The following is a 12495-nucleotide window of genomic DNA, read 5'->3' on the forward strand; positions in this document are numbered from 1 at the left end:
TTGGTTTCTCCTTCCCAATGTGCAATGCTTCCAAGAGGCACAGGTGGCGGTGGTCCGTAGTTCGGTCAGTGCTGATTTTTGTCGCTAGACAAGCCCCATGAAACTGGATCGCCGATAACTGGGGACTGCCTGTATATGCATTTTTAGAGGGGATTTTTGTGTTGACCTAATTGTTTTCCATATACGAAAGTGAGAATATTTACTAAATTGCAGATACATGTACTACCTTTACCATAGAACTTCTTGTATGCTTTTAATTGTATCATGGCATGTTGTTGGTTGCAACTGATGGTGAATTCTTAAATTTCAGTGAAATTAGCCTGCGGCATGGCAGATTAAGTAGACAACAAATGTTACTGAAGATGAAGGAACTACAGAAATCTATAGAAGGCTGGGAAGGCAAAGTAATCACTCAGTGCTGTAATGAATTTGTATTAGGTGAGTTAAATGAGATTAACTCTAGGAAGTCAGCATTACTGTGGGTTTTGTTTGAAGGATGTTTTACTGTCTCTAAAAGAAGAAAAAGCACAACTAATAGCTTAAGAGAAACATTTAAAAAAAAAAAGTGAGTTTTTTATTTTTAAAGTTGAGAGTAGAATGTATTTAAGTTGTAACTTGTGATGGGTGAGAAGTATGAACTACTTTCAATCACAGTTATCTTCAATTGCATTTTCTGTAGATATTTATTCCCCCTGATAAATAACAGAGTAGATTGGGCCTGAAAGGGAAACGAGTAAAAATGTATTGTAATGTATTTCTCATTAAGTGTTACTTGATAATAACAGGTTTATTTCCAAATTTTGCAATTAAAAGCTTTACAACATAACTCCTTATTTTTACCTGTTAATGCGATATTGAGGATTACTTATAGCAGTTTCTGATAAACTAACTGAATTACAGTGTAACACTGAAAGTAAATTTTAAGTGGAGTGAATCCTCAGAAGTGTTCAAAAAACATCTTTTAGATATAATAGAAATAGATAAAGATAAGTAATTCCAATGAGATCAGTTATTATTGTAATAGGACATTTATAAATAAATAATAGAAGATTTCTTAAGTGTTTTACAAATATTTTATCTTAAAACTTTACAAAAATGTTAATAAACAAAAACTTCTTTCAGTTTTCTTCTGAAGATGGAAAGAGAAACCCACAAGATTCTTGTGTATAACTTGTTTACTGGTAAATATTTACATATTACTTTGATCTCGAGCACTTTCAGGTCCTAACTGTGACCCTTTTTCAAGAGATGAGGTAGTCAGGCTGGTTCAAGGCCCAGCAAGAAGATTGCTGGGCCTTGAACCAGCCTGACTACCTCATCTCTTGAAAAAGGGTCACAGTTAGGTCCTGAAAGTGCTCAAGATCAAAGTAATATATAAATATTTACCAGTAAACAAGTTATACACAAGAATCTTGTGGGTTTCTCTTTCCAAAAATTTTAATCTTAAGTGTTTTCTTGCATTCATTGTTTAAAAAACTGAGCAATGAAAGTGTGTATATAAAATCAAAACAGATTTTCTTTTGATTATCAGTTAAATAAGGAAACCAACTAGGAATCCATTTTTAAGATTTTTTTATCCCTTAACAGTGAACTGTCTCAATTACTTATTTATCTGAATAAAATGTGATAATTTTTAGAGATCACAATAGGTTACCGTACTTTGTTGCTTGTACTTTTACTCTCTCTGTTTTTACTGTTTGAAATAAATTTGTCTTTACAGAGGGGGACTTGCTTAAACTTGGTGCAACTGGAAAGAAGCAGACAGAGAGACATGTGTTCCTCTTTGATGGTCTTATAGTCTTATGCAAGAGCAATAATAGAAGATTGTCAGTCAATGGACAGGTAATGTGTTTGAGTTGTTTTCATTATATTATTCCTTCATAGTGATGTATAAGTAAAATATGAAGTAGATAATATAAGATTGTGAAGTAAATGATAAATTATATAGGAAAGCAAAACAGGTGAAGAATAGAGTAACATAAAATTTAAGTGCTTTGTTGGCCAAAGTAATGTATAGTGTTGGGCAAGATTTGTTATTGTTTTGGATTTTCAGAATGTTGTTTGTATTATTAATCATACATTATATTTCCTTGTTTCAAGCTAAAGCTAGAATAATTGTTTCAGATTTGCTTTTTAATCCTGATAAGAAGCATTTGGTGTAACTGAATTACAGGAATTTTTTACTGTAATTTCTGTTGCCAAGTTCTGGCAGAGGACTGAGGGAGGATAATAGATAGGTTTATACCTGAATTGAGAAGGTTAGAGCAGCAGAGCTGTGGCTGTGGTAGTGAAAGTTTGGAAAAAGTATCAGAATCTTAACATATTGGTAATTTAGGAAATACAGTTAGCCCCCAGTATTTTTGGGGTCGATAGGGACCACAGCCACCATTGAATAGCTAAAATCTGTGAATACTTGACATCCCCCCTCTAAAAATGCTTATAACTGGCTATTTTAATAGTTCAGACCAAAGACCCCTTCAGAAAACATTTGTAACTGCCTATTTTAATAGTTTGATGTTTTAACTGGACAATCTGGCTTTGAGATAGTTTCTATGAGACAGGCAGCAACATTTACAGTTACAGTAGCCTTGTGGTTCCGACCTTGTGGGTCCAGTGAAACATAAAACAAAAGAAAAGGAGAAAAGGGGTTAATTTCATATGAGCTTAGGGCTCTACTTCAGAAAGGAAATATTACGTAAACACGTGGGTAAATGAAAAGAGTATATTTACATAAAGACATTAGTAAGGGAAGGAGAAATGCAATTAAATTGTTGATCCTGAAGGGAATTCCTACTGGATGAATGAAACTGGGGATTCCAGGCACAGTTCCAAGAAGATTCCACGATATAGGGTCCCTCTGAAATGAGAGATACACATTATATGCCAGTAATGAAAATAGACAAAAGGATAATGAATTCGAAGCTGCACTGAGGGTGCCAAGGGGCCTTGAAGAGTTAATAATGGATTAGTGCTGCGAACAGACACTTGAATAGCACTGGTGCAATTGAATAAAAGATTCTGTGATTACTGGCACTCAAATTAAGTAAATTCTATGCCATAACGTCCCGCGAGGTTCTGAGAGCATCCCTTGTTTGTCTGTCCTTTTATGCCGTTTGCTGGGGGCAGGGCCGGTTCTTCTATAGGGAGTTAAGTCATCCTCAGCTGTGCTGGCAGCGAGTAGTATCTCGACGGGGTGCCTGGAAAGAGTCGCCCAGACAGATTCACTTTTGCCTTGAAGAAGGAATTAAGCTACTTAAGATGAGTGGCCCACAATCTACTTAATCTCTTGCCTCCTGACCGCGCTACCCAATTGTCCAGCCCAGGCTGATAGATAGGTAGGCACGCATGTCAATAGACATATGTCTATCGATAGATCGGCAGACAGGAAAGCAAAGGGAGCATTTTCCTAGCAGTTTCTTGCTAATCCTGATAATAGTTAAAACACGAAATGTATACCTTAAACTATCATCCTGCACAGAATATACCTTAAACTGTCATCTAAAACACTTTGATATCATTTCAAGTCATCTTGCTTTACCCTTAAAAATATATGGATTGCAGCTAAGTGTAAAAAGTATTCAGGTTACCCCTATTTTCAGGTACATTCATTTTCACTCATACATTATTGAAGCAGTCGCATTTTCTTCTTACAATACATAGGGGAAACACTGGGAATTCACAAGTAGAGTTAAGAGTGTACAGTGCCTAAATATTTAATATGCATTAAAAAAATACATTTTATTGATATTTTGCTGTTTATATTAATATTTATTTGAAAATTAGTAAATAATTTTTGTATCATAAAAAATTTAGTCATGAAAATAACATGAAAATGTAGTAATTAGTGAATGATTCTCAATGAAATAATCCACTAATTGCCAAATTTTTCGTGAATAATTCCGGGCTAAATTCCACAAAAATCTGCGGATAGGTGAAGCCGTGAATCCTGAACCACGAGTAAGCAGGGGTCAATATGTATTAAATGTGAAAAAGGGCAAAGTATATGAGAGGTGATAATGGAGAAATTAAACTTTTAAGAATAGGTAACACAGGTCAGCCATAACTAAACCGGTTTCAGTGGGACCTGCAGGTTGCTGGATTAGTGATTTTGCTGGATTACAGAGTGGTTAGATTAAAATATACTTAACCCAACAGTTAACACCTCATCGTACCTTGAAAGTACCTTGTAAATCAGTACAAGTTGGTTAGTAAGAAAAAAGAAAAATTAAATGAAAATCAATTGAAATTTTAATGAAGCACAGGCAAAATAAATGTTACAGGTAATTTTGTTGACTTATACAAGAAAGTTCATCACTGTTGCTTCCAAAGTGAAGAGCTGGAATTTCAGTTAAGCTCATTTACATGTCTTAAGGTGAAGGGCTGTCAGGATTCCCTTCTTCACCATGGAATTTTTTATTTGTATTTTATGTTATTCTCATTTATATTTTTACTGTATTTTCTCATTTTTGTATTTTTGCAACCCAAATGATATACGTAATTGTGTGTCTAGGGTACGTATGTACGAACACACTCATTCGCTGGTGTCGATAAACTTACTACAGCTGGTTTTGGTTCATGTAGTTGAGCATATGAATTTTAATTTATATTTTACGCTATTGGTGTCGGTGAACTTGCTACAGCTTGTTTTGGTTCATGTTATTATGCTTACAATTTTTAAAATTTATATTTGATATTCTCATTGATATTTTATGCCATTTCCTCATTTTTTATTTGTACAACTCAATAGATAAACACAGCTGTGTTTGTAGGTATATACGTATGCACAAACTCATTCGCTGGTGCCATTGAACTTGCTACAACTTGTTTTGCTTTGTTTTGTTACACAAAATTTTTTAAATTTATATTTTATCCTATTCTCATTTATATTTTTACTTTTTTTCACATTTTTTAAATTTTACAACCCAAAAGATTAACACTGTTGTGTGAGTAGCGTAGGTAGGATGCACAAACTTATTCGCTGGTGTCGATGAACTTCCTGCAGCTTATTTCGTTTCATGTAGTTATGCTAATGATTTTCTTATCAATATTTTATGTTATTCTCATATTTTTACTGCATTTTCTCATTTTTTCTTCAACCCAAAAGAGAAACACAATCATGAGTGGAGGGTACATACTTGCGCACACAAGTAGTAGTACCAGCAAATAGAAGCGGCAGGTTGATGTGGTGACCTAGGAAATTTGAATTATGCTAGCTGAAATTGGAGCTGGATTAGTGATGGAACTGGAGTAGCGATTGCCAGATTAGTGATGGTCAATCTGTAATATAATGAAAGCTTTACATACTTTGGAAATTTACTAAATTAAGAGATTGAATATGAATGTTGTGTTAATGTGAGAAGAATAAGGAATTTATTCTGTTTAATTGAAGATTGTAAAATTTTTATTAATTTGTTACATCCTAAACCTTGAGTCCAAAAATAAATGTAAGCAGACTTCTGAGCAGGTTACAAGAGCCTAGGGAATAAAAATGGAAAATATCCAGGACCACCCAGTTTAACAAGCTATTTGCTAAAAGCAATTAGAAACCAGTCTTTGATGAACAAAATATGATATATGAAAACGTTGGGTTAGAAGGGGACCAGAAGAGCAGGAAGAGGGTATCACAGCAAGATCCTGATGAAAATGGGTTACACTGCAATGCATGAAGTTGAGTGGCATAAGTATGTTTGAGCTTGCTCTGGAAATATTGGAGAAGGTGCTGAATCATTGGCTGAGAAAATGTTAAAATGTTTGTTTGTTTGGCTACATGATTTAAAGATCAACAAGAAGCCTTCTTTATAGTTAAGGAACTAGGTAAGTACCATGTTGATAGGAATTATTTATGGCATATCGTTTTCAAATATTTTGTTTAAGCCTGTGAAACTTGTGTATTGCAATCTCCCCCCATATCCACATTCATAGAACCAAAGCCCTGCTGGATAATGGAAATTTCCGGATAAGGTAAAAAAAAAAATGAAAATGCTCTGAATGTAAAACTGCGACTTCGTACCCATATTCTCCCCCTACCTTATCAGTACCACATAACCATGAAGAACTAAATATATTTATAAACAACACCTAACACTTTAACCCTTAATGGACAGGAATCATCATATGGATATCTATAACAGGTTTTGAGTGATGGATGGGATAACTCGTATGAGTAATATTGTGCGCCATACGATCTAGATAAATTTAGTGTGAAAGATGTTCATAGCACTTCAGTGGGCCATAAATGACTTAAGGCAACTATAATAGCACAGCACAGGAGAGACAGTGATCAGTATGCCTTGAGATTTCAGAGGGGAATGTACTACCTCTCTGCAGCTTCAGGATGTCTTTTTATTTATTTGCTCATAAATATACCTAGGGATTGCTGTTGGTTTTAGTTCTTATCTTTTATGATAGTATGTCAGCTATAATTGTAATTTTGCAGAGGAATATTAGAAAAAACAGATATACCTCACAAAAATTTACTGCATCTCCCCATCTTGGTACATCTCGTAAATATTTTACAACAAATATCCTCAGAATTTGTTACTGATTTTATTTCTTATCTGTTATGATACTGTATTGTGTAAGCTGTAATTATAATTTTAGAAAAGAAAATAAGATAAATTATTAGAAAAAACATGCATAACTTGGTCATTAATATATTTTTACGAGTGTCTTGTAAAAGAAGCCCAACGCAAGGTTGTAAATAGTCACTTTCAACTTCCAGTGGGAGGTAGGGGAAAATTTGTAGAATTTTTTTTTCTTACACCATATCTTCCTCTTTCCATTGATATGTTTTTTTTTTACTTAAATTGGGCAACCTTAAAGTTTGCCCAGTCTTGGGGTGTGCTTGATATGTATTTAGCCCGTCCCTTAAGGGTTAAACTGAAAGCTCGATGCAAAAGCCAGTTTCCCATCTTATTTTTTAGTATTTGTAACAAAATATACAGTATTATATAAATACACTTTTTACAAAAAAGAAGAGCAAACCCCCTTTTTTTCTGTACACAACACAATCTGATAGGTGTTCTGTGTGCACAGTATACTACTGTATTACATGGGTATCATTTGTTTTTCATATTTTGCCAAATGACAGTAAATACTAAGATTTAAAAAGTCATTGTACCCCCCCAAAAAAAGTAAAAATGCGCAGAAGTTTCTTCAGCGCAGTTGAGTTTCTATTCAGTGTATTGCTGTATGAAACTCTCAGCCATGGCCCATGAAACTTTCAGTCACAGCCCCGTGGTGGCCTGTGTTGTTGGCACCTATAGTGGTGCCAGACCATGGCTAACTTTAACCTTAAATAAAATAAAAACTACTGACGCTAGAGGGCTGCAATTTGGTATGCCTGATGATTAGAGGGTGGATGATCAACATACCAATTTGCATTCCTCTATCCTCAGTAGTTTTTAAGATCTGAGGGCGGACAGAAGAAGTGCAGCCGGACAGACAAATAGCCATCTCAGTGGTTTTCTTTTACAGAAAACTAAAAAGCTAACCTCTCTTTTTTTCCTGTTACACAGCACATGATATGGTAGGTGTATTGTATGTACAGTACACTGCCATATAATATGGGTATCACTGTCTTTTTCTAGGTATCACTTTGATTTTGCCAAAAGCTAATAAACACTAACATTTAAAAATTCATTGTGCACAAAGAAACTGAACCTTTTTTCGCCTCTCTTGTAGGCAGCACAATATAATAGGTGTACTTTACACACTACACTACCGTATAATGTGGGTTTCACTTTGTTTTTGTGTTTTTCGTAAATAATTAAAAAATATACTTGAAATAAAATAGCAATTTTTATATCTTATCTGTATGTGCTGGAGCTGCTCACAACATTAGACTTTTAAAAACTTGTGAGAAGGTTTTCAGGGCCTCCTCCTCTTCCTCCTCCAGCATGACTGTTGTTGAGGCCTTCTGGGTCTTCTACCTCCTGGGCCTTGTATATATTAAAGTAGAAGTAGGTAATAAAATTTCTGACCTATACATTCAAGAGGAGAGTGTGCCACAGGGGAGTGTACTAAGCATTACATGTTTTGCCATACCCATTAACAACAAAGCAGAGGTCATTCAAGAGAGTGTAAAGTGCTCACTGTATGTAGACAATCTAGCCTTATATATATTCTTAAATATGATATTTCAGATGCATGCCAACTTCTGTAACAAAGTATTAATGCTATAACTGAGTGGGCAGATGATAATGGCTTCAAATTTTTTGGTCCAAAAACTGTGGCAGTTCAGTTTACCTGGAGTCAAATAAAGAACATCTCTCCTACTCTGAAACTGAAGATGGAATTCTTCAATTTGAGAGAGAAGTAAAATTCTTGGGCATGAATTTTGACTCAAAATTAAATGGGTCAAGTCATTTCTGTAATGACTGACCAAGTTACTGAAGAAGTGAATGGAGATGGGCTTGGGTGTATGGGTGTGATCTGAAGAAGCTGTGGATGGTACTCTGATGATACAAATGACGATTCTGCTTTGCAGTCGCTGTGCACCACATTTTTCGAATGCTTGCAGCAAACTCCAGTGTTTTGGGGAAGTTATGAAAGCCGATGTTGTGATCCTCCATTATGCCAGTAAACATATCGGTGACCATCTGCATTTGCTTATACAAAGGCAGTGGTTGTGAAACAGCCTCATCATCATCGTGGTTGTTTTCGAGGGCTTCCTAATCAGCAGCACCTGCAAGAGCTATCGGGCTTTTGGATAAAAGTTGGAAGCCAAGGTTAACATTATTGTCATCCAGCCACTCTTGTACATCATCCTTTGGAATGCTGTTGCCTCCCTTCATGAGTTGGACACAAAATTTGTCAACTTTGAATCCCTTCTTTCCTTTCAGGACGTAGTTCCAATCATACTCCACGGTCCTTTCAAGCATCTTCAAAGATATAGGTGGCAGACTTAAAGTACCTTTGAAGATTCCCCAGTGTCCATTCCCCCCATGTATCCATGTCTTGCTCCTTTTTGCCCTTGAATACACCATCAATTCCTCAAGGAACTTCCTCCAGTATAGCTGCTTCATTGCAACAATAACAACTAGGTCCATTGACTGAAGGAGTGCATTTGTACTAGGAGGCAAAAACATGACCTTAATACAACTTTTGTCACCAACCAACTAGGTTGTGGTAGGATGAGCAGGCATATAGTACAAGAGAAGCAAATCCTTCACCTGATGTCTAGAAATGTGAAGGTCCTGTATCTAATGACAAACAACATCCTTACAAAAGTGATTATGGAATCAGATACAACCTGGGAGGTGAACCAAACCTGTGCTGAATGATACCAGATCGCTAGGAGATTACCAGTCAACCCATGTAGGGCACATGGTTTCATTGGTCAAACTACCACGGGTTTGCAACAGTGGCAACCAGAAGCACATGCATATAAAACAAGTAGACATGCCATGCTAGGAAAGTTTTCAGCCAAGTTAACATGCCATGCTAGGAAAGCTTTCAGCCAAGTTAATTGTTTTCCTTCTCATCAGCCAAAGTGGTAGTGGGTAAGTAGTGATAGAATAGACCAGTTTTTCTGTAGATTTGACCAAACCAAGGTCTTTTTTTTTTTTATCAAGTCTTGCAACATCTGCCACAATTCCTGTTCCCTACTTGGAGGCATCCAAAGCCTTGTCATGAGTCTTCTTGTTAGAAAGCTCATGTTGAACAAAAACAGCCAGCCTTTGGCTGTGTCAAAGTCTGCAGCCCCTTGCAGGCCTGTAAACTTTATAGCTGCAGCCTTCAGCTCAGCACTGTAGTGTCTGTTCTTCAAATCAAACCTGGTATCTAAGTGCTTGCCCCGGAGTCTAGGGCACCATTTATATATGGTGACCCCAGAGTGTCCAGTGTCTGTTCTTCAAATCAGACCTGGTATCTAAGTGCTTGATATTTGATTACCAAACTTACCATTTATTCAACAATTATAGTTACCTCACAATAGCCAGACACCTGAACCCTCATCACACATACAAAACGACTGATTTCTCTAAAGGCAACAGTGATCCCTTATAAAACTTATCAATCATGAAAGAAAACAGATTAAGTTCGTTAAACAGGTGTGTGGTAAAATCTAAGGGCGTCACTCCATTAACATTATAAAAGTTCAAGTATTTCTATTTATTTCATTTCCCTGGTTCGAGCTCACTTCAATTACTTGAAGGAAAACATCTCACTTACCACTGTATCTCTAATTCAAACCAAAATTACTGGTGGGTCAGTGAATGAAACTCTGATATAATATTTTAAATACAAAAATTTATTTCTAAATTCAAAGATTATACATGACATTAACAGTCTCAGGGAAATTTATTATTACTTGAAAACAAAACAAAATTGGACTAAATCTGAATTAATCATCAGTCAAAATTAAATCAGAAATTAATTTATTAATTAATCAAAAAATTATTCAAGAAGAATTTAAATTAAGTAACAAAATTTCAATTCCCAAATGTTAAACAAAATAAGGCAAATAAATCAATCATATAAAATGTGGATACAAAAGAGACAGAAATATACTCTGCAAAAGATTAAATATAAAAAAATGTAAAGCAAAAATTAAGGCAATAGCAAACACACCACATATATGTATAAAAGAAAAATTCTTCCAAGGATAAAGCATAAAACATATAACACGAAAAAATATTAAAAAAAGTGAAAAGGTATCTTTACATATAATCACTCAAAATATTATTTTTAGTGCACTAAAAACCAATAATTATGTTACAATACCTTGGTACCAAATTGCTTCGTGTTTTTAATCAGGCGCCGTTACACACACACTTAATAAAATACACTGTTCAGATAACTCAGACACATTTACTAAGGAATTAAACAGTTAAAGATATGAGCGACCATCATCTACCAAAATATCAATTACATTAAAACGGGACATTCGTAATCCCGAGAGAGAGAGAGAGAGAGAGAGAGAGAGAGAGAGAGAGAGAGAGAGAGAGAGAGAGAGAGAGCGCATCTCTCTTCACCAACGCTTTAGGTCTCTGAATGTGGGCCCCTTGGATCGGTGTCCATACGCAGACGGTGGGCCGAATGTGTGAACAGTTTCTAGATGAGATCTATATTTAAAAAAAAAAAAATTCAAAAAACGATAATTAGAGACAAAGTGGAATTACAGTTAATAATAATACTTATTATTACATAGTTTCAGAACAAGAGAATCTCTAGTTATTATAATAAGAATGGAAAACATCGTTTCATAAAAAAGTCCTGGATGATGGTCGGCAACTTTCGTAATGGAATTTTCCACCCCACAGTGTTTTAATTGCGTCCCGTAACGCCTTGTACGCTAATGGAGTCATCCGAGAAGGTGATAGGAATGCATTACTCCAGCAAGTTTTGGATACTGACTAAACACCCACTCTCTCTCCAGAACAATCAGCCTCTGTCCTTCCTCTCTACATGCCTACCGTCCCTCTCTCAAACCATACAGCATTGAATCACTGTAACTTTACGCTAACTCTGAATACAAAATTATACAGTATACAACAATTCACACATACACACAGGAGATTACTGCATTATGAAAACCACAGCATAAGAATATATATATATATATATATATATATATATATATATATATATATATATATATATATTATATATATATATTTATGTGTGTGTGTATAGTTGGGAAATTTCTGCTTTTCAAGAAAAGGAGGCCAACTCCTACTCCACATTTTATGTTAACAGTTTTATATTATGGTAAGTCATGAGAAGGATATATATGGTGTGAAGATATCATTTGTTTTTATGTCTCCTTTATTGGCGAAATAAACAAGCACGTTAGTCGCTTCTGTCAGTTATGTTTGTTTGTTTGCCTGTCAGTTTGTATGGGTAAATTCTTGTTAACCACTTTTCCACATCTTTGGAAAATAGAAGATAACAGAAAAAATTGCACACATGCCAAATATACTTAAGACCATAAGCAAAAACTCTTCCAAAAAGCCAGAATGCAAAGCATTTCATAGCATGAATACCAGAGACATGAGTTATTCCTTGTATTCTCCCCATTATACAGTTGGTGATAGTTTGTCATTTGGCAAACTCTATCCTCTTGTTACTTGTCTCATTTAGCAATCTTGTTCCAAAGTTTCCATTGCTAGTAGATGGTAGTCTTCTAGGTGTCATTTTGTAGAGCTAGCTCTTCAATGCATTGCACTGGCTTTCCACTTCTGTTGACACACATTTGGCTATCACCATTTAAAGGTTGTTTGAATTTAAGATAGGTTGCATGACCTGTCAGCACTTGATGTAATGGGTAAACCCAGAGTTACTACTTGGAACATGGCTAAATCTAATGGAGTGGGATTTCCACATCTTTGGCTAAAATAGAAGATGAAAAAAACTAAAAAAAAATCAAAATTTTTGCATGGCATCATACATATCCTGACTATAGAAAGTTTTATTAAAAGACCAGTTTAGGAGTTATAAACAAAAACAGTCTTCATAGAAAAAATTACATTTTTAGTGTATAATGTAATGATA

General features: G+C 35.2%; 1 protein-coding gene across 1 annotated transcript in view; it reads left to right on the top strand.

Annotated features, from left to right (window-relative positions):
- Window positions 1-12495, top strand: part of LOC136842589 (son of sevenless homolog 2-like) — a 553642-nt gene that overhangs the window by 151168 nt on the left and 389979 nt on the right. Inside the window, 2 exon segments of the mRNA XM_067110139.1 lie at window positions 311-438; window positions 1721-1842. Of these exon segments, the coding sequence (XP_066966240.1) occupies window positions 311-438; window positions 1721-1842 (250 nt within the window).

Source organism: Macrobrachium rosenbergii, chromosome 10 (assembly GCF_040412425.1).
Source record: "Macrobrachium rosenbergii isolate ZJJX-2024 chromosome 10, ASM4041242v1, whole genome shotgun sequence".
NCBI classification, from domain to species: Eukaryota; Metazoa; Arthropoda; class Malacostraca; order Decapoda; family Palaemonidae; genus Macrobrachium; species Macrobrachium rosenbergii.